At 40.6% G+C, this 23509-nt stretch overlaps 1 protein-coding gene across 3 annotated transcripts in view; it reads left to right on the top strand.

Moving 5' to 3' along the window:
- usp24 (ubiquitin specific peptidase 24) overlaps nt 1-23509 on the top strand; it is a 119769-nt gene that overhangs the window by 70283 nt on the left and 25977 nt on the right. For all 3 annotated transcript variants that reach the window (XM_062038943.1, XM_062038944.1, XM_062038945.1), the window contains 22 exons: nt 1985-2038; nt 2118-2233; nt 2322-2388; nt 2473-2583; nt 2694-2792; nt 3098-3271; nt 3336-3421; nt 5123-5231; nt 5311-5469; nt 9289-9386; nt 9467-9562; nt 9640-9862; nt 9931-10087; nt 12107-12268; nt 12370-12440; nt 14933-15093; nt 15167-15228; nt 17914-18105; nt 18853-18967; nt 21186-21330; nt 21404-21523; nt 21586-21711. In XM_062038943.1, the coding sequence (XP_061894927.1) occupies nt 1985-2038; nt 2118-2233; nt 2322-2388; nt 2473-2583; nt 2694-2792; nt 3098-3271; nt 3336-3421; nt 5123-5231; nt 5311-5469; nt 9289-9386; nt 9467-9562; nt 9640-9862; nt 9931-10087; nt 12107-12268; nt 12370-12440; nt 14933-15093; nt 15167-15228; nt 17914-18105; nt 18853-18967; nt 21186-21330; nt 21404-21523; nt 21586-21711 (2703 nt within the window). The remainder of the gene's footprint in view (nt 1-1984; nt 2039-2117; nt 2234-2321; nt 2389-2472; nt 2584-2693; nt 2793-3097; nt 3272-3335; nt 3422-5122; nt 5232-5310; nt 5470-9288; nt 9387-9466; nt 9563-9639; nt 9863-9930; nt 10088-12106; nt 12269-12369; nt 12441-14932; nt 15094-15166; nt 15229-17913; nt 18106-18852; nt 18968-21185; nt 21331-21403; nt 21524-21585; nt 21712-23509) is intronic.

Here is a 23509-nt window from a genome sequence, read left to right as displayed (position 1 = left end):
AGGCATTAAAAGCCACAAAATGCAACGGGTCCATCAGACCCACAAACGCTGGCTGAGTAACAACAATATGAACATTACACAAGGGTTAACTATTAGCCGCCCAGAGTTCATGGGCTGCAATTACACTAAATTTTAACATTAAGAACAGGGCCACAAAATATGGGCCTGCTTTTGAGCAGCTAGTTTGAAACCCCTGCTGTAAACAAACATGGTGTCAATCATGTGGGACTTCTTTAATGTTTACGAGGAAGGCATTTTTGCACGCTATTTTGGGCCCAATATTCTGCAAATATTTCGTAAGGAGAGAAAAAAAAAAACACGCATTAACACATCAAACCTTATCGGCCATCTGAAATGGCAGCATCGCTACTTTGGTGTTTTGGTAGCCAGACGCAAAGAAAGGTGTACACAAAAAATAATAGATTTAACCTCTTAAGGCACACCTAGTGTGTGTGTGACAATCATTGGTACTTTAACTTTAACTCTATTTGGGCTTATTGGACCCTAATTAGAATAAATACTAAAAATCATCTTTCAATATGATGTACTTAGTCCATAAGTACACAAACGTGTACTTCATGTGTAGTGACATGCACATTTTTATTTTTACACTTTTTTTTCCAAATTCCATTGTATGTTATACTCTTCTGACACCACCAGATATAAGTGTCCATATGTCGGCATAAGACCCCAATTCAGTAGTGTGCACAATTTTGGAAATAAGCGCTAAAAGGTGCTGTCCACTCATGTGGCCACTAAGCCTTTAGAGGTTAAAAAATTTATTAGTATCGGTCTTGAGAAGCATGGTGTTATTAGCAGCAATAGCTTCTTAAATAAAAATATGTTGTGCATCCCTTGTAGTAATAATACATTAAAACATTTAGAAAGATTTACCAAATTAATATAACATTTCAAAAAATCAGCCTAGCGCTTCAATAGCAATAAACTTTGATGATAGCTGAAAATAAAGTATGGGTCACCTTATTTTCATATTAATGTATTTTTTTGCTTCAGCCAAGGTTGTACATTTTTCTTACGTATCAGCCTAAAGATGTATTTTATTTTATAGGTAACCTTCCAAGAATGTTCCGATTAAATTTAGATGATAAACCACAGTGAAAAAAGAGAATATAAACAATTATAGAGTTATGATATATTTGAGGTTTTATTTACTTAAAATGTAAATGTTTATGTGCATACAAGCTGTTTTAGGTTTCATTCAAATGCAAGCTACTCAATAGATGAATTTAATATAAAAACATCTCATTTAACATGTTCAGATACCTATTAATTACCGTAATTTCCGGACTATAAGCCGCACCTGACTATAAGCCGCACCAGCTAAATTTAGGGGAAAATACAGATTGCTCCATATATAAGCCGCAGGGTTTTGATGTGTAATTACCGTAGTATATAGGGGTTCCTGCTACCACGGAGGGGATTGTCGGGACAGAGATGACTGTTTGGGAACGCAAAGCGTCCCATTTATTAACAATAAATCTTTCAATCATTCAATCAAACTTTCACATCTTTGACATGGCGAACAGCATTCGTGCAGAGTACAAATAATACAACGGTGCAAAGTAATACAAAGTGCTCGCCTGTACGTTATCAAAATAACCAGCCTACCGGTATATGAAAAGTCAGTCTTTAATCATTGTGTCATCGTCTTCTTCCTGCGTACTAAAACCACCGAAATCCTCTTCGTCGGTGTCGGAGAAGAACAGGCCGTAAATAAGCCGCACTGTTGTATAAGCCGCAGGGACCAGAACGAGGGGGAAAAGTAGCGGCTTATAGTCCGGAAATTACGGTACTGAGCTATGTAGAGTTTTATGACACTTTAGATTTCTAAAAGAAATCATGTAGCTATTTAGATAGTTGCTGTCGCTTGTTTGCAGACAAAGGATCTCTCTGTGTTCTTTTAATGACTTTGTAGCTAGAGCGAAGTCTGTGTTTCTTTGACCTCAACATGTGTTCCTCGCAGGATTCGGTGTCTTTGCACAAAAAGTTCATTGCTGATTGCTACAAAAGACTAGAGGTGAGAATTGTGCACCACATTACTTTTGATGTCTGATTGTTGCAAAAAAAAGGAAAAAAAAGCTCTCATTTCCTATCAGGCAGCCAGCTCGGCCCTGGGTGGCCCTACTCTGACGCACGCCGTTACTAGAGCCACCAAGATGCTGACGGCCACCGCCATGCCGACGGTGGCCACATCTGTACAATCGCCATCCAGGTACAGTTTAGATTTTTTTTTTAAAATCTCTGGAATAAGCACTACTAGATCCCAATCCTACTGAATCTCCTCCTGTGTTCTTCTCCAGATCCACTAAGCTGGTTATAATAGAGCGACTGCTGCTGTTAGCCGAGCGCTACGTCATTACTATAGAGGTAGGCCCCGCCTCTTCGTCCTCTGTCATTCAGTGTGTGTATGCGTGCATGCATGCAAGAGCAATGATTACTGTCTTTTTGCAGGATCTATACTCGGTTCCTCGCACAATTCTACCTCACGGGGCTTCGTTCAACGGACACCCCGTCACTCTTCACATAACCTACGAGTCAACCAAAGACACGTTCACCTTAGAGGTACTCGGCAGTGCTGTCGGAGCCCTCTAATCCACATTGATTGATTAGCATCTCCAGAGGAAACAGCGCTCTCTCTTTCTCCTGTTTCTCCACGTCTTTTGTGTCTGCAGACCCACAGTAATGAGACGATAGGAAGTATCCGGTGGAAGATATCCGAGCACTTGAGCTGTCCGGTGGATAATGTCCAGATCTTTGCCAATGATAGCGTGGTACGTGTCAATGACTGTAGCTGATAGGAGCTCTGTGTTCTTCTTTTATTTTTTTAAAGATACTATTTTATCTGTCACTCCCTCATTCAAGTATTGTACTCCTCTCCCAGTCATGTGTTTCCCCTGAAGCCAATGTAAATTATTCTAAGTGTAAGTCCTCCATTATTCTAAGTGCCGCCATCTCCATTTGGCCTAAAGCGCCGTCCGAGTGGCAGGGGAAACACAACCGTGAAACAACATCCCTGCTTTTATTTTTTATTTTCTCTCATTCGATCCCGCTTCCGTGTCCCTTCACCTCGTGTTAGTTGACCATGAATCGGGACCAGAAACTGCTGTCCCAGCTGGGCTTTAGCGACGAGCAGAGCCTGACGGTGAAGAGCTCGGGCACGGGCACGCCCTCGGGCAGCTCCGAGTCGTCGGCCTCCGCCTCCAGCAGTTCCAGCTCGGCCGTCTTCAACTCTGCCTACGCCCTGGAGCAGGTAGGACTAAAAGAGGACTTGCTTGGGCACCTGAGTTGGTTCTAATACCATTGTCTCCCACCAGGAGAAGTCTCTTCCCGGTGTGGTCATGGCGTTGGTGTGTAACGTGTTTGAGATGCTATACCAGTTGGCCAACTTGGATGAATCCAGGTGAGAAAGAACTTCCACGTTCTACAAGTTCTATCAAACACCTGCCTTCATCAAGAGAACACTTGCACTGCAAAAAGTCAGTGTTCAAAAACAAGGGAAAAAAAATACAAAAATTAAAGATTAAAGTACCAATGATTGTCACACACACACTAGATGTGGTGAAATTTGTCCTCTGCATTTGTCCCATCCCCTTGTAGCGTCCCGGAAGAGTTAGTGCTGCAAAGGGTTCTGGGTATTTGGTATTTGGTATTCCCGCGCCCGGGAATCATTTTGGTGATTTAACCCCCAACTCCAACCCTTTGTTGCTGAGTGCCAAGCAGGGAGGTTATGGGTCCCATTTTTATAGTCTAAATGAGGGGTATTTTACTTGAACTAAGCAAAATTATCTGCCAATAGAACAAGAAAATTTGGCTTGTCAAGACTTTCCAAAACAAGTAAAATTAGCTAACCTCAATGAACCCAAAGAATACCTTAAAATAAGTACCGTATATTCTCACTAATAACAAGTGCACTTTTCTTGGTAGAAAAAACAAATGAGACCTTTTTTCTCAATATGTTGAAAAATATTCTTAAATGAAGTAAATGCTAGTGCCATTATCTTGACATAATGATATGCGCTCGGCATTACATTTCTTGAAACCAGCAAACTTACACTAAAAACAAATTTATTGTTCTTAATGGAAAGGCAACGAGGCAACCGCTTGTTACTCTCGGGGTCTCCTAGCCGCTCAGGCAAATCAAATTGTTTAAAAATTCATTTTTCCATGGATAACATGATGACAACGCGCCAAGTGCGTGCTCTTTCAGTCAATTAGTGCGCTTTTTTTTTTTAGATTGTAATTTTGAAGAATTTATCTGAATGTGCATGAACTATTTCTGTTCAAAATTGTTTGAAATGTCAAATGTTTCAATATTAACTGTCAGTTTACTGTACTGTGCCAACTGTACATCTTTTCTATTGTTGCATTGAAAATAAAACAGCAAAGTCCATTTGGCTGTCATCTGTTGGGGACGGGGTGGCGAAGTTGGTAGAGTGGCCGTGCCAGCAATCGGAGGGTTGCTGGTTACTGGGGTTCAATCCCCACCTTCTACCATCCTAGTCACGTCCGTTGTGTCCTTGGGCAAGACACTTCACCCTTGCTCCTGATGGCTGCTGGTTAGCGCCTTGCATGGCAGCTCCCGCCATCAGTGTGTGAATGTGTGTGTGAATGGGTGAATGTGGAAATACTGTCAAAGCGCTTTGAGTACCTTGAAGGTAGAAAAGCGCTATACAAGTATAACCCATTTATCATTTATCATTGAATCTGTTTTAATTATGAGAGACAATTGTGTCAAAGTCATGATTTTTTATTTCATGCTTGAAATAAGAAATTATTACTTTGGAAAAGGCTGTTTTATACTTGTGAGTGTTGATGACACAGCTTTGCAACAGTTGATATTCTAGTTTCAAGCATATTTTACTCAATATAGGTCATCAAATCTCAGCAACAAGCTGTAATATCTTACTGAGATCATTTAGGACCAAAACACTTAAAACAAGTAAAACACTCTAACATAAAATCTGCTTAGTGAGAAGAATTATCTTATTAGACAGAAAATAAGCAAATATCACCCTTATTTGAGATATTTAATCTTACTTAGATTTCAGTTTTTGCAGTGTGGCAGATGTTTATTATTGGGATTTGTTTGCTGTCCTCCTAGGATCACGCTGCGTGTGAGGAAGCTGCTCCTCCTCATCCCAACAGACCCGGAGGTGCAGGACGCTCTCGACAACTTTGTTCCCAAAGAATCCAGCGTGTGGAGCCATCAGGTCCAGTCTTTGCAGTCTCATTAGATTCAACCCATGCATGTTTGCCGCCTCTCATCCCTGTTTGTTCCGTCTTTTGTAGAAGACGCTGTTTACCCTCGGCGCGGGGACCGGCTCTCGCTCTCCATCCATGGCCTCCAAGCAGCAGCACCAGCAGCCCAGTGCTGCCTCCATCCTGGAGTCCTTGTTCAGATCCTCCGCCCCGGGCATGTCTACCTTTAGAGTGCTCTACAACCTGGAGGTACACACACACTCACTAATTTTGACCTTTTGATTGATGCTATATCAGCGGCACCAGAAGACTTCAAAGGACGTGCAGCAGCTTCAGCAAAATCGTGGGAAAAAAATGTTTTAAACCTGTTATAATAACCCCTGACCGACACCATACTTGGAGACCCAAAATATTGCGCAGTATTCCAAAAAACTGTTTTGCTCTTCGACTGAAGCCTGGATTATGCTTCGGCATTGTCTTGACCCATTTTATACAGACTTTGTAAAAAATACGTCTCGTTAAGATTTTCAAACCGACCCGCCAAAAGTTTCCAAAAATCTTTTTAGACCTTTAACGTCGAAATTGTAGCCGCCATTATGATGTGCAGTGCTGTTTTCAAATTACCGTAAGTCTTGAACTATAAAAAATATTTCAATGGTTGGAATCTGGGTTTTTGATTGATCTACGGCATACTTGCCAACCCTCCCGTTTTTACCGGGAGACTCCCGGTATTCAGCGCCTCTCCCGATAACCTCCCGGCAGAAATTTTCTCCCGACAAACTCCCGGTATTCAGCCGGAGCTGGAGGCCACGCCCCCTCCAGCTCAATGCGGACCTGAGAATGATCGAGGGCGAGTTCTTGGTTTCTTATGTGGGTTTATTGCTAGGCAGTTTCATTAACGTCCTCCCAGCGCGGTAACAACACACAACAACAGCAGTCACGTTTAGTCTACCGCAGACCTGGGCATTCTGCGGGCCGCATCCGGCCCTTTGTACGTCCCTGTCCGGCCCGCGTGAGGCCAATTATAAATTACAAAATACATTTTAAAAAATATCTATTTCGAGTGTGCAATACAACGGTGCTGCTTTTGTTTTGAAAAGCGTTATTTGTATTACTTCCGTGTGGACGTATGCTCGTGCGCGCAGCGGCAATCACAAATACAAAATACATTTAAAAAAACATCTTTGTCGTGCGTGCAATACAACTGTGCTGCTTTTATTTTGAAAAGTGTTATATGTGCGTATGTCCTGTGAGGGAAGGCGCACAGCGACAAGTGATGCCCGGTTATCCCCGAGACGCTAAAAAGAGAAAAGTTGATGACGAATGGCGTGTTTTAAAAAAGACATGGACTGCCAAGTAAAGGTAAATTTGTGGTACACATGTTGCTGTGTTTAAAGAATATAGTGTAACGACCTGCTGAAGTAGATGTTGTCTTCTTGAGTTGTGTAAATGAGAAGTGAGGAGACGTGCGTGTTGAAGGAACGAGATATGTTGAGCTGTGTTAGTATAGCTTGCTCAATAAAAGTTTAAAAATTGCGTCAGACTTGCTGTGCACTTCTTCTGGACGCTACAATTGGTGTCAGAAGTAAAACTTTGCGCATACTGCACTGCTTGTGTGCTACGTCATCGGGAGGTACGTGCCACGTGAGGAGCTCGCCGCAAAGAGAGAGAGAGACAGAGAGAGAGAGACAGCGTTTAGAGGTGCAGCCACGCTGCTTGCTACGGGGGGAATTCCGCCCTCAATGAAGACTCCCAGGTTTGATGGCAAGGCGAACTGGGGGGCATTTCATCCCAGTTGTGACATCAATTGTAGCGTCCAGAAGAAGTGCACACCAAGTCTGACGCTCTTTTTAAACTTTTATTGAGCATGCTATACTAACACAGCTCAACTTATCTCGTTCTTTCCAAAAGGAAAACCAATCCTCACTCCTCATTTCCGCAACAGCAACGCTTCCTCCTTCTTCGCCAATCACCTTACAGACGTGCTACGTTCACAACAATGAGGATGCAGGATGAAGTGACAGAAATTGAAATTTTTGTATTGTAATATACATCAGGAAGTGTTGTGTAAGAAAGTGTTAAAAATAAAACCATCAAAAGCCATCTGCTTTTGTATAAAGATAAGTTAGGTTAAATGAAAATATTATTATTATTATTATTATCTATCTTACGGTATATCAAAAATAATTTGTGCAAAATTTAATTGAAATATTGTCGGTGTGGCCCTCCAGCAGTGCTCGGGTTGCTCATGCGGCCCCCGGTAAAAATTAATTGCCCACCCCTGGTCTACCGTAAAGCAGTTCTTCTGCCGTGAACAGCAATGTTGTGACACTCTTAAACAGGACAATACTGCCATCTACTGGATAGCCTCCAGAACACTGAAATTCAAGTATTTATTTTATTTATATGTATAATAAATATATATATATATATATATATATATATATATATATATATATATATATATATATATATATATAGCTAGAATTCACTGAAAGTCAAGTATTTCATATATATATATATATATATATATATATATATATATATATATATATATATATATATATATATATATATATATATATATATATGAAATACTTGAGTTGGTAAATTCTAGCTTAAGTATATTCCCCTCTTAGCCACGCCCCCCGCCCCACCGCCGGCCACGCCCCCCCCACCCCCCACCTCCCGGTATCGGAGGTTTTAAGGTTGGCAAGTATGATCTACGGGTTATTAAGGTAATCGATGTAACAGCCACTCCAGGCCGACGACGCACAGAGCAGAGTGGGTTGGGTTTGTTTACAGAATGGCCAGACCGAAGACGCGGGTGTCAGGGACAGACATCAAAACAGATTTTTACCACAAAGTTCTGCAGGAAAGTGATATTATATCAGATTGTAGGGTTTTTTTCACCTTTTGCGTTCATATTTTGCCGTGATTGTTGCATTCTTGTAATATTTTTGCTTGATTGTAAAGGACATCGATCGAGGAGGTGGTCTGAGAAGTAAAAGATGAGCGACGTTTATATGTTGTTAATGTTCAGTGTTTTATCGTTCATAGGTAATATTGTAAATCACACTTTCTGTATTGTCATTTACATTCTGGGTGTTTAATTCGGTAAAAAACTGTAAAATTCTGTTCTGTTTTTTTTTGGTAGACTGTCATATATATACGTACGTATATGTGTATATATACGTATATATGTATATATACGTATGTGTATATATATACGTATATATACGTGTATATACATGTATATATACACTACCGTTCAAAAGTTTGGGGTCACCCAAACAATTTTGTGGAATAGCCTTCATTTCTAAGAACAAGAATAGACTGTCGAGTTTCAGATGAAAGTTCACTTTTTCTGGCCATTTTGAGCGTTTAATTGACCCCACAAATGTGATGCTCCAGAAACTCAATCTGCTCAAAGGAAGGTCAGTTTTGTAGCTTCTGTAACGAGCTAAACTGTTTTCAGATGTGTGAACATGATTGCACAAGGGTTTTCTAATCATCAATTAGCCTTCTGAGCCAATGAGCAAACACATTGTACCATTAGAACACTGGAGTGATAGTTGCTGGAAATGGGCCTCTATACACCTATGTAGATATTGCACCGAAACCAGACATTTGCAGCTTGAATAGTCATTTACCACATTAGCAATGTATAGAGTGTATTTCTTTAAAGTTAAGACTAGTTTAAAGTTATCTTCATTGAAAAGTACAGTGCTTTTCCTTCAAAAATAAGGACATTTCAATGTGACCCCAAACTTTTGAACGGTAGTGGACGTATATGTATATAAACATATATATACGTATATGTATATATACACGTATATGCATATATACGTACATACATACATACTGGAACGTTACCTCATGATAATTGAGGGAACACTATGAATGTAATGCTAGATCCACAATATTGCTATATCTTATTAGTTAAAAGGTGTCAATCAAAACATAAGCACTGATGTTTTGATACAGCTCTGTTGATTTATGTGGATTGTGTGGTGTACCCAACAAGTAGATATATTGTTAAACCAAACAAGACCATTTCTGTTTTAGGTGTTGAGTTCCAAACTGATGCCCACGTCTGATGACGAGATGGCTAAAACCAGCAGCAAGTCCTTCTGCGAGAACTTCCTCAAAGCAGGAGGCCTCAGGTAAGTACAAAGTATACTGTATTGTATGTCTGTGTTTTGTTCGTGCCCTAACAGTACTCTCTCCTCACGCTTGCTTGCAGTCTGGTGGTGAATGTGATGCAAAGAGACTCCATCCCATCGGAGGTGGACTACGAGACCCGACAAGGAGTCTACTCAATCTGCCTTCAGTTGGCCAGGTGCAGCACACCTCTGTGGTGACGTTTTGGGTAGCAGCCTTGCAGACTCTCTCATCCTCAACTGGTTGTATCCGCAGGTTCCTTCTGGTTGGCCAGAGCATGCCCGCATCGCTGGACGATGACATCATCCGTGATGGCGACGCGCTGTCGTCCCGCCCGTTCCGCAACGCAGGCCGCAGCGGGCGCCAGCTCTCGCTCTGTGCGACTCCGGAAAAGTCCTCCTACAGGCAGATGTCGCTGTCGGAGCGCTCGTCCATCAGGGTGGAGGAGATCATACCTGCTGCTCGCGTGGCTATTCAGGTAAGGAAACAAAAACGGCAGCGTGAGGCCGTCATTAACTGCAGCTGCAACATTTGTGCTCCCTCCAGACTATGGAGGTCGGCGACTTCACATCCACCGTGGCCTGTTTCATGCGACTGACATGGGCGGCGGCTGCAGGGCGACTGGATCTGGTTGGTAGCCCTCAGCCAATCAGAGAGACCCACGGTGCACTTCTACCTCAGGGAGTTCGCACTTGCAGCACAGGTAAAACAGAGCGAGCACGTTGGTGGAAAAAAACTTAGTGGGACATCGATTTATTAACTTAATTGGTTCTTGAATGGGGTTCCTAATTTGAAAAGTTCATATAGTGAAGCACATTTTTCCATAAATAACAATGTAAATATGAATAATGGGTTCCAGCCTCTACAAAAATTCCATGTTCTATTTAAAGTTTGGACACTTTGAACACAATACAAAGTGCTAGACAGTACCGTATATCAACCAAACATAACAAGGGGGTAATAATCTCTCTCTTAACAAGCTAAAACAACATGCGCTGCTCTGGCAACACACGCACAAGTCTCTTTAGTGGTCTCACAAAAGATCAGAAATCACCAAAATCCTTAACTTTAACAACCATCCATCCATCCATCCATTTTCTACCGCTTATTCCCTTCGGGGTCGCGGGGGGCGCTGGAGCCTATCTCAGCTACAATCGGGCGGAAGGCGGGGTACACCCTGGACAAGTCGCCACCTCATCGCAGGGCCAACACAGATAGACAGACAACATTCACACTCACTATTGCTAAAATATTCAACATTTAAAAACATAAAATCAACCTTGGCAAAGGAGGTGAAGAGAAAGCAGCAGACAGGGAGAGAGAAGGAGGGGCGGCTGGGGGCAAGGAGGTGTGTGTGTGTGTGTGTGTGTGTGTGTGTGTGTGTGTGTGTGTGTGTGTGTGTGTGTGTGTGTGTGTGTGTGTGTGTGTGTGTGTGTGTGTGTGTGTGTGTGTGTGTGTGTGTGTGTGTGTGTGTGTGTGTGTGTGTGTGTGCACGCACGCTAGGGTGATCCTGAAAAAGAGGTAGTGTCTTTTCCTCCGCTGTAAAATAAGTCTGCTCTGGCATTTTTTTCCAGAAAAGTCCGGTCTCATCACAAATAAAACTTGCTTTGGTACGAAGTAGAGATGTCCGATAATGGCTTTTTTGCCGATATTCCGATATTGTCCAACTCTTAATTACCGATACCGATATATACAGTCGTGGAATTAACACATTATTATGCCTAATTTTGTTGTGATGCCCCGCTGGATGCATTAAACAATGTAACAAGGTTTTCCAAAATAAATAAACTCAAGTTATGGCAAAAAAATGCCAACATGGCACTGCCATATTTATTATTGAAGTCACAAAGTGCATTATTTTTTTTAACATGCCTCAAAACAGCAGCTTGGAATTTGGGACATGCTCTCCCTGAGAGGGCATGAGGAGGTTGGGGTTGGGGAGGGCGAGGGGGTAGCAGGGGGTGTATATTGTAGCGTCCCGGAAGAGTTAGTGCTGCAAGGGGTTCTGGGTATTTGTTCTGTTGTGTTTATGTTGTGTTACGGTGCGGATGTTCTCCCGAAATGTGTTTGTCATTCTTGTTTGGTGTGGGTTCACAGTGTGGCGCATATTTGTAACAGTGTTAAAGTTGTTTATACGTCCACCCTCAGTGTGACCTGTATGGCTGTTGACCAAATATGCCTTGCATTCACTTGTGTGTGTGAAAAGCCGTAGATATTATGTGACTGGGCCGGCACGCAAAGGCAGTGCCTTCAAGGTTTATTGGCGCTCTGTACTTCTCCCTACGTCCGTGTACCACTCTGTACAGCGGCGTTTTAAGAAGTCATAAATTTTACTTTATTAAACCGATACCGATAATTTCCGATATTAAATTTTAAAGCATTTATCGGCCGATAATATCGGCAGTCCGATATTATCGGACATCTCTAGTACGAAGCCTGCTTCGTGAATTCTTCCGTACTTGTCAGCGCAATTAATGTACTCCTCGCAAATAGTATATTTTTAAACTCCACAGCGATTCCCTCCTCCTTTCCACGCTGGTCTGTTGTCTTTTGGGGACTCTTATTGAGTCAGCGAGAGACATGGTTCGCACACTGAGGCATATTTAGCTCGATCTAAATGTTCGCAAATCGAACAGTTCGGAAATAGGGGGGTTGGTAAATCGAGGTTCCACAGTAATTACCAGGAGGAGGGGGTGAACTAATGTTTGGTGTATGATCGCAGGAAGTAACTGCAGCTCCAGCAGCGAGGGAGAGAGCACGCCGACGGCACTGCATGCTGGGATATGCGTGCGACAGCAGAGCGTCTCCATAAAAGATGCCATCATCGCCCGGGAGGCTCTGTCGCTCCTGGTCACCTGTCTGCAGTTACGCTGTCAGCAGCTATGTAAGGACCAAACCACGCCAGCACCAACATTCCCGTCACTTTCACTTACCTTTGGCTTGTGTGCCTAATGAACCTGTGTGTGCATTGCTCTCTTTTCACAGCCTCTTTTTACAACCTGCCCTCGGTTAATGACTTCATCATTGATGTACTGCTGGGGTCTCCCAGTGGAGAGGTATGTGCACACCAAAAACATTTACATGAGTCTACAATGAAAATGCTTAATTATGCACATTGCTGCGCAAAAGCCAAAGCAACAGGCGGTACTACAATCCACGCTCTGCAAGCTTTTTCACTACCTTAGCTTTGACTCATAAGGCCCCGATGCATCTGTACTTTTTTATTCAGACCTTTTCCAAAATAAATGAACAAACTAACTCTAGTACCAAAGAAAACCCAATGTATATAGATTATGGAAATAGTTTTATTTCTCACACATAAATATGTTCGATAAATGTTCAAAGACAAACAAAAAACACATTATTTTTAATTGACAATGTGTATTTTATGTATTTATAGGTTTATTTGACAGGGACAGTGAATTAATCAACATTGCTGCCAATGCACCATAAGCTATTTTTCCTCAATTCTCAAAATGGTCTTCCTAAGACTGTTAAAATATTATACATTGAGCAAAGCAATTCAAATAAAAGAGCAGTAAAATGCATATCACAAAAAAAAAAAAACCTATTAAAATTTTGTATATACATACAACATAAGCTATGGTACAGATAAGTAAAATTATCAAAATTTAAAGGGGAATTGCCCTTTTTTTGGAATTTTTCCTATCGTTCACAATCCTTATGAGAGACAAGTCAAAAGTTTTTTGGTTTTTTTTGCATTCTAAATTGTAATCGGCTTGTGTTAGGTGGCTAGCAATGCAGCTAATTGAAGCAATCCATTCTACCCCTAAATCACTCTAAAAATGCATCCAAAAAATGCCAACGATACTTCATTTACGTTCCATACCCTGTATAATATCCAAAGTGTAGCAACATTGTTGTTGTAAGAGCGAACACAGAAGAACTCTTTTTCCAGCGTAGTAACACATCACTATGCTATGGTATTAGCCGTGCACTAGCTACGGCTAGAGGGAAGCTAGCTGAATCGCTTTTGAGTTTGTAATGCACAACGCAATGCGATGGGACACCAAACTGTACTGACTGAAAAACATGAACAATCATATTACAGTGTCTTATTTCATGTTTTGTTTGTACATAGCAAGTTCGACATCATATGTACTGTAGTTTTAATAACAAGCATGATGTGCTGCTTGTATCAAGATCGATATTATAGTTATTCTCTCGATGGAGTGAGTGAGTTTGTCTGTTTGGTCCAGCTGGCCCAAGATGTTTTTTTCTGTTTATTTTGGAAAAGCACTCCATTTCCACAATTACATCGTGACAAAGTCACGCCGACCTCACTGTCTAGGCTTCCGTCTGCTTCGTCTCACCTTTCCTTCGTGCTCGCTTCTATAAGCAGTAGTTCATCCTCAGTATATTCAGCTTCAAAAAGATAAAGTTGTGAATCCTAATTTTTCCAAAAGTAGCCATCTTTGTTGTCTGTTACCAAGTCAGCTCTGATTAGATAATACACACGGGTTTGTTTCCATAAGTAGGAGCACACATTTGTTGTCAGAAGTCGGAAGTGTGCTACTATGGAAACAGAAATCAATGCGCAGAAGAAATTAGTCCCGGAAATGATTAAAATGTCCAAAATACGATAAATATGGTAAATTACATATTGTTCTAAACGTGTCTGTTACTACATTATATATATACTTGCAGCGTGTATACAAAACGTTAATGGACGGTTTTGACGTTGCTTTAGAGGGCTTTGAAGGCTACAACATTTTTAAAGCGTTTTATTTTTTTTCATCTTTAAAAACCTTCAAAAAAGAGATCAGTGATTCTCAATTATTTTCTGCCATGACCCATCGAAGAGACAAAAACATGTTAACACACACCCTGAATTTAAAACCCAATGAGAACCTGACAATATTTATTTATATCCTCATTACCGGTAAACTGAAGGCTTATTTATGTATAATTGGCCATATTTCCTGGTTGAGCCTGTTGATTTGAGCAGTGCTGCCACCAAGCTGGAGGCTTGTGTATCGTTCATGAATGGAAAAAAATGCTAATAGAAGAAGTCCTTTGGCTTCTGGAGGCCCCGCCCCTATCTACTCATTATAAAATAACAGACAGTACAAAACATAAGTTTATGTGTACACAGTTTTTAACATTTCAGTTGTATATTTATTCATAATATTGTTTGTAAATCTATTATCCATTTTCATTTTTGTTTCTAAATCATAATATCAATCAATCAATGTTTATTTATATAGCCCTAAATCCCAAGTGTCTCAAAGGGCTGCACAAGCCACAACGACATCCGCGGTTCAGCGCCCACATAAGGGCAAGGAAAAGTAAAAAAATAATATAGCATACGGTATATGGACTCGTTTTAAATTATTTACACCTTTGTTTGACATTTGTCTATTACTTCCTTTGGACACCTTTGAAATGGGATGTAGTAAAAAGGACAGAAAATGTAAATGAAAATGTGGCCTCCAAATGCAGCCGATGATCAAAAACACAGAAACCAGATGTTTTAAGAAAAAATACTTGCAATCAAAAATGAGTTTTGCTTCCATGCCTCCCTCAGATTCGCCGCGTAGCTTGCGACCAACTTTACACTCTGAGCCAGTCGGACACGTCGGCCTTCCCCGACGTGCAGAAGCCCAACTTGTTCCTGCTCTCGGTCATCCTCACCGCCCAGCTGCCATTGTGGAGTCCTACCTCCGTCATGAGAGGGGTCAACCAGAGGTAGTTTTTGGGAAGAAAAGTGATAAAAAGTTGATGAGGCGTTCTCATGTGGTTGGTTCTTTTTCACCATCAGATTGCTGTCCCAATGTACGGAGTACTTTGACCTACGATGTCAGCTACTGGATGATCTAACAAGTAAGCTTAATGCCTTGTGCTGCCTTTCCTGTAATGTGGCTACACAAGACCATACATACCAAACCACAACCACACACACACACACAACCACACACACACACACTTAGTGCAGAGAGCAGCAGACTGGCCTATTAGTACAAAGTTAGCGGTCAATATTCGCTTCAGTTTGGTGACTATATGTCTGTATGTATAAATGCATTTGATGTTTTAGCCTAATTTGATTCCATTAAAATCTCATTTATTAAACATTTGGAGAAGTTTTTCAATGCTACTTTTTGTTAGCCTGTCAATGGCTTTGTCCATTGTACGTCAGCATTAAGCTAGCGGCATAAAGCACAAACTTAATCCTGTATGGTTGAAAAATACAGCTAAACTGTATAATGTAACAAGAAAAAAAGAATTCATTTTTTAAAAAGTACATGTGTCATAGCTACCGTATTTTTCGGACTTTAAGGCGCACTTAAAATCCTTTCATTTTGTCAAAAATCAATAGTGTGCCTTAAAACCCGGTGCGCCTAATGTACGGAATAATTCTGATTGTGCTTGCCAACCTTGAAGCTATTTTATTTGGTACATGGTGTAATAAGTGTGGTAGTCACACATAAGAGATATGTGTAGACTGCAAGATGACGCCAGTAAACAACACCAAAAATGTTCCACTGAGATTATAGAACATTACACACGGCGCTCCAAAATTTGTAAAAGTGTTTTAGTACGACTTTGGTAAGTTATGAAGCCGCACCGCTTGATGGATTGTCGGAGCATTACGGTTACCGTAGTCAGTCGTACTCTCCAACATACGAGTATTATTATGGTGTGTATATAACGACGGCAAAATGGCACCTATTAGCAGACATATTATCTGTTTTGCAATACTATGCAAAACCAACTTTTCTTACCTTCTGGTACCTGCTGATCTGTATTTGGAATCTGCATAAGTCCTGAAAATTTGTGCACGTCCGCCATTGTAGTCTGTATTCGATAAGCTTCTTCTTTTTTTCTATTTTCTTGTTATGGAGCATTCATCCTGTGCTGTTGCCATTTCTGATATAAAGTAGCATGAAGTTCTAACTTATATCTTGCTATGGAAGCGCTAAAAACTACCGGTGTAGTGTGTTTACCCACGGAACTTTAGTTATTAGAGTTATTATTTCACGGGACACATTTCCGGTGTTGTCGTTGCGCCAGTGAGCCACGGATGAGGAGATCCTGCTCCGTTATTGATTTAAGTAAAGTCTGAATGTCATTAAAACAGTTAGCACCATCTTTTGACACTTCTTCCACTCCCGTCCTTGCACGCTACACCGCTACAACAAAGATGACGAGGAGAAGACGCTGTTGAAGTGGAGCCACGTAAATAAGCCCGGCCACAAAACGGCGCATCCAGAAGCGACTGTCAGAAAGCGACTTGAAGATGATCTGTAAAACATCATCTATGCAACATTTTGACCATAGAACCACTATTACATGTTATGTAGACCAGTGTTTTTCAACCACTGTGCCGCGGCACACTAGTGTGCCGTGAGATACAGTCTGGTGTGCCGTGGGAGATGATCTAATTTCACCTATTTGGGGTAAAAAAGTAAGTATAGTCTGCAAATGATGTGTTGTTGTTGAGTGTCTGTGCTGTCTAGAGCTCGGCAGAGTAACCGTGTAATACTCTTCGATATCAGTAGGTGGCAGCCGGTAGCTAATTGCTTTGTAGATGTCGGAAACAGCGGGAGGCAGCGTGCAGGTAAAAAGGTATCTAATGCTTAAACCAAAAATAAACAAAAGGTGAGTGCCCCTAAGAAAAGGCATTAAAGCTTAGGGAAGGCTATGCAGAACGAAACTTAAACTGAACTGGCTACAAAAGTAAACAAAAACAGAATGCTGGACGACAGCAAAGACTTACTGTGGAGCAGAGACAGCGTCCACAATGTACATCCGAACATGACATGACAATCAACAATGTCCCCACAAAGAAGGATAAACACAACTGAAATATTCTTGATTGCTAAAACAAAGTAGATGCGGGAAATATCGCTCAAAGGAAGACATGAAACTGCTTCAGGAAAATACCAAAAAAAGAGAAAAAGCCACCAAAATAGGAGCGCAAGACAAGAAGTAAAACACTACACACAGGAAAACAGCAAAAAAACTCAAAATAAGTCAGGGCGTGATGTGACAGGTGGTGACAGTACACCTACTTTGAGACAAGCGCTATATTGATGCATGCTTGGTTATGGTTTAAAGTCATACCCAACAATTGCGACAACGACTTTTTACTGTCAACTGAGTTTCGTTTTTTAGTGATTTCTGCTGGTGGTGTGCCTCTGGATTTTTTCAACACAAAAAATGTGCCTTGGCTCAAAAAAGGTTGAAAAACACTGATGTAGACCACAAGGAAGTCTTTTACATTTAGAAAAAAAATCATGATATGACCCCTTTAACGCGCTTTATAATCCGGTGGGCCTTTTGTATGAAAATAGACCTGAATAGACCCGCTCATTGGCAGTGCACTTTATAATCCGGTGCGCCCTATGGTCCGAAAAATATGGTAATTATACGATGACGTCATATAGTCACCACGCCCCCACTGCTACAAATACAGTAGATTGTCATACTGTGGCAAACACTGGCACCACACACTGTTCCACAATAACTCTGCCGCTTCCTTATCTTATTCCCCTCACCCCCACGCAGCGTCGGAGATGGAGGTGTCGCAAGTCAGCAGCGCCTCCATGCTGGAGGACGAAATCTCTTGGCTGGACAACTTTGAGCCCAGCTGGAGCTCGGCGATGGAGACCAGCGAGGCGGACAATATCCTCCTGGCCGGACACCTGCGGCTCATCAAGACCTTGCTCTCACTTTGCGGAACTGAGAAGGAGCTACTCGGTACGCTTGTACTTGTGGACAAAAGTATTAGAACACCTGGCCGTTACTCTTACAGGAAGTGACATTGAAAGGGAAAAACGAGAGTCTGTCCATCTTTTTGCGTCTTTATCCGCTTCACACTTCTAGGAAGGCTTTGGATTTTGGATCATTTCTAAGATGTTTTTCCACACCATTCTGATCAAAGGAGCCTTTTCTTTGTAAACTGTGGAAAAGTGTCTTTCCCCAACTGTTCCTACAATGTTGCCTTAAAGGATTTGTCAGAAATGTCCTTGCAATTTAAGGGAAATTAACAGAACTAAGCCCAAATGATTACCGTAATTCATTTACTACGAAGTGTTTGAATACTTGTCCCTGTAGTGCAGTCCTTCTCAAATAGTGGGGCGGACCCCCCTGGGGGGGACACGGTGTGTTGTCAGGGGGGGCACGTGTCAACTTGGGGAACATGCTTTTTTTGCCGTACCAGAATATTTTGAAATGTATGTAGCACTTGGCTTCACTGTAACCACGGTGGGAGACGTGGACAGACCGTTGTGTTGTTTACTTTAATGTTAATAACCTTACAGTTATAACAGTTTTATAGACAAATTATACTATTTGTAGTTACGGTGGGGGCCCGAAATATTTTCTTCTTCCTAGGGGGGGGCGTAATAGAAAATATTTGAGAAGCACTGCTGTAGTGTAAGTGTACAATAGAACTGGTACCCACGGAAACACCACACACATGACCACATTTGACTCTTTCCACAGGTCCTTCACTGATCCAGCAGTTGTTGGATGACTTCTTGTTCCGAGCCTCACGCATCATCATCAACAGTTCCAACTCTACCGCCTCCCCAGCCCCTAGCCACGACTTCCACCCCAAGTACGGCGCCGTGTCTCCATTCCCCATTTGTTGTTTTTTTTGCCTGGATTACATATAGCAGGGGTCGCCAACCCGTCCATTGCAATATACCAGTCGATCTTTGGGACCTTACCTATTGATCACGAAAATATTAGGAAAAACATGTATTAATATGATATGAGACCAACAGACCTGGCAACAGGCATGCATTTTAACCCCTGAACACGTCTCGCCTCTCTCTCTCTTCAGCCTCACATCCAACCGCTCTCGACACCGCGGCCACTCCCCCGAGCGCGGCCACACATTTCACCCGCTCGTCTCGCAAACGCACATGCATGACGTGCACAAAAATCATCGAGCTGCAACAATGCATTAAAGCTGACTGCTGCAACGCACCAGACATTTTCTAGCATCCAACATCAAACAACTCTTCCCTCAACATCGATCATCATCCCTCGCCTGCGGCGGGAAGCTAACAAGCCAAACTCTAGAGTTGCTCCAATGTACGGATTTTGCGGTGATTTATTGTGCATATAAAAGTGTCATTGACATGCGCAAAGGCATTAATATATGAAAAAACACGCCGGCAGCTAAAAAAGGACTTCCCTGTTCATCCCCTCTTAATTAAACACGAAAAACCTGCCAGGCGAACAGCTGATTTTACTACTTCCGGTGCTGACGTAAGCTGACTCGCATCCCTTATGTGACCATAGCATGAACTACATATACTACAGTACTAAGACTATAGTGACCATAAACAGTGTGCCCAAAACAGTAAACGGGCGTGCCCAAAGTGCGGCACAGGGGCCATCAGTGGCCCGTCACTCGTTCGTCATTGGCCTTTGGCACATTACAAAAAAAAAAAACACTAGCAAAAATTGGAAAAAATGCAAAAAGCACAGTGAGGAAAAAAAACTAAATGTTGACATGAGCTAATAATACATATATATGCATGTATGTATGTACTGTGTGTGTGTGTATGTATATATATATATATATATATATGTATATATATATATATATATATTGTGGCTTGGTTGGTAGAGCGGCCGTGCCAGCAACTTGAGGGCTCCAGGTTCGATCCCCGCTTCCACCATCCTAGTCACTGCCGTTGTGTCCTTGGGCAAGACACTTCACCCACTTTGAGTTACTCGAGAAAAGCGCTATATAAAATATAATTCACTTCACTTCATTACTGTATATATATATATATATACCGTGTATATATATACAGGTATATATATGTATGTATGTGTATATACCTGTATATATATATATGTATGTATATGTGTATATATGTATGTATATGTGTATATACGTATGTATATATGTATCTATATGTGTATATAAATATATATATGTGTATATATATATATACGTATATGTGTGTGTGTATATGTGTTTGTATATATGTGTATATATATATATGTGTATATATATATATATATATACTGTATATATATATACACACATTTATATATACAGTATATATATATATATATTTATGTGTGTGTATATATATATATATACAGTATATATATATACACACAGTTATATATACAGTATATATATATATATATATATATATACCGTGTATATATATACAGGTATATATATGTATGTATGTGTATATACCTGTATATATATATATATGTATGTATATGTGTATATACGTATGTATATATGTATCTATATGTGTATATAAATATATATATGTGTGTATATATATATATATACGTATATGTGTGTGTGTATATGTGTTTATATATATATGTATATATATATATACTGTATATATATATACACACATTTATATATACAGTATATATATATATATATATATTTATGTGTGTGTATATATATATATACAGTATATATATATACACACAGTTATATATACAGTATATATATATATATATATATATATATATATATTTATGTGTGTGTATATATATATATACAGTATATATATATACACACAGTTATATATACAGTATATATATATATATATATATATATATATATATATATATATATATATATATATATATATATATATATATATATATATATATATATATATATATATATATATATATATATACGTGTGTGTGTTAGAGTTGACACGGGTAGATCTTGCTTTGGCTTTTGGCTGAAACCAGGGATCTTGGGCTCGAAAAAGTTGGTGACCACTGACATAAAGTAGTCTTAGATCATGTTCCTCCATTGTCCTCCTCAGGTGCAGCACCGCCAGCAGCCGCCTGGCGGCCTACGAGGTTCTGGTAATGTTGGCCGACAGCTCCATCTCCAACCTACGACTGATCACCAGGGAGCTGCTCTCCATGCACCACCAGTCCGACCCTTCGCTCTGTAAAGAGTTTGATGTAAGACACTATTTGCATATTCCTCTTGCTAATAACTAAACAATGAAACTAACGCTTTTTCTCGCCATGTCAGTATCTTCCCCCTGTAGAGAGCCGCTCAGTGTCCGGCTTTGTTGGCCTGAAAAATGGCGGCGCCACATGTTACATGAATGCTGTTTTCCAGCAGCTTTACATGCAGCCGGGCCTAACAGAGGTAAACACGACACTCATGCTGGGAGTTGTGAACGTTCATTGTGTGTTTTCTTTCGTTCAAAGGCTTTTCTGTCCATCGAAGATGACACAGACCAGCCCGAGGAGAGTGTCTTTTACCAGGTTCAATCTTTGTTCGGTCACTTGATGGAGAGCAAGCTGCAGTACTATGTCCCAGAGAATTTCTGGAAGGTAAATACACTGATTTCAATAATAATGCATTTGTCAGTGTATTTTACTAGCAATTAACTAGACTGGAATTCGATTATGCACAAGAACCCTTAGACTGGCTGACTGGTGTCAACACAAGTGGTTGTCGACTTAACCAAAACTTGCATATTTACTAGAGATGTCCGATAATGACTTTTTTGCCAATATCCGATATTGTCCAACTCTTAATTACCGATTCCGATATCAACCGATACCGATGTATACAGTCGTGGAATTAACACATTATTATGCCTAATTTTGTTGTGATGCCCCGCTGGATGCATTAAACAATGTAACAAGGTTTTCCAAAATAAGAGAACAACTTCAACTCAAGTTATGGAAAAAAGTGCCAACATGGCACTGCCATATTTATTATTGAAGTCACAAAGTGCATTATTTTTTTTAACTTGCCTCAAAACAGCAGCTTGGAATTTGGGACATGCTCTCCCTGAGATAATCCTGATACCCACTACAACTATGGGAAATACTATACTTTGACTTTCACAAAGTGCATTATTTTTTTTTTTTTTTAAACATGCCTCAAAACAACAGCCACAAAAACAATGAAGGCACACAGCTTCAGTCCAGAGTATATTAGAGTAATAAAGTAAACAATAACATAGTCCTTCTTTAGTGCAAGACTGCCTGGCATACTGTATAACAGGAAATTATAAACCGGGCTCAATCTGCCCTGCTCTAACGTATTTGTATGAGTAACACAAATGTGCTGCAAGCTAGTGGTGAGTGCTTGAAGTGGCCTAGCAGTCAGCCAGAGCTTCTGAAATGCTGCGTTGAGACAGGGCACCTCCGCTCACTGCAAGCTGCAAAGTGTGCACTACACAGGGCAGACTAGCCACACCAAACTCCATCGTAGCTTTTGACATACTGCGTGCGTTGTCCCTGACCACAACGTGGGCTTTCGCCTTGGGGTGTGGAAGATCTAGTGTGGGATACTTCTCTTGTTGCCTTATTTGTATTTGACTTTATTAAATGGATTTATATTATTATTTGGAGGGGAGAGAAAGAGGGAAAAAAGGAAGACAGAGGGGGAAATTGCGGGGACAAGAGGGGGATAAGACAGAGAGACAACGACAACTGCAAACGTAACATCAGAACAACATAAGCAAAGAAGCAGTTGGTGAAATAAATATTCATAATAAAGAAATGACAATGAACATTATTACACTACAAATGGAGCAATACAAATACCAATAGAAATAGCACTATTGATAATGAATGATAACAATAATTACCTCTATTATCAACAATACAATTGTTTCAAATGCAACACTACACATACAGTATGTAATGATAACTTGAAATACAAAAGAAAGCAGATAAACGGAGGGGAAGAAAGAGAAGCCAAGTATATTAACCTTGTAGATTGTTATAGTGACAGTAGGTTAAGCTTTGTCAGTGTGCCATGTGTTACCCAGTTTCCCCTAGGGCAGGGGTCGGCAACCCAAAATGTTGAAAGAGCCATATTGGACCAAAAATACAAAAACAAATCTGTCTGGAGCCGCAAAAAATTAAAAGCCATATTACATACAGATAGTGTGTCATGAGATATAAATTGAATTAAGAGGACTTAAAGAAAACTAAATGACCTCAAATATACCTACAAATGAGGCACAATGATGCAATATGTACATATAGCTAGCATGTTAGCATCGATTAGCTTGCAGTCACGCAGTGACCAAATATGTCTGATTAGCACTCCACACAAGTCAATAACATCAACAAAACTCACCTTTGTGCATTCATGCACAACGTTAAAAGT

Source organism: Entelurus aequoreus, linkage group LG27 (assembly GCF_033978785.1).
Source record: "Entelurus aequoreus isolate RoL-2023_Sb linkage group LG27, RoL_Eaeq_v1.1, whole genome shotgun sequence".
In the NCBI taxonomy this organism is placed as follows: Eukaryota; Metazoa; Chordata; class Actinopteri; order Syngnathiformes; family Syngnathidae; genus Entelurus; species Entelurus aequoreus.
Note: the sequence above shows the minus strand (reverse complement) of the source record. Positions and strands in the feature narration are given on the sequence as shown.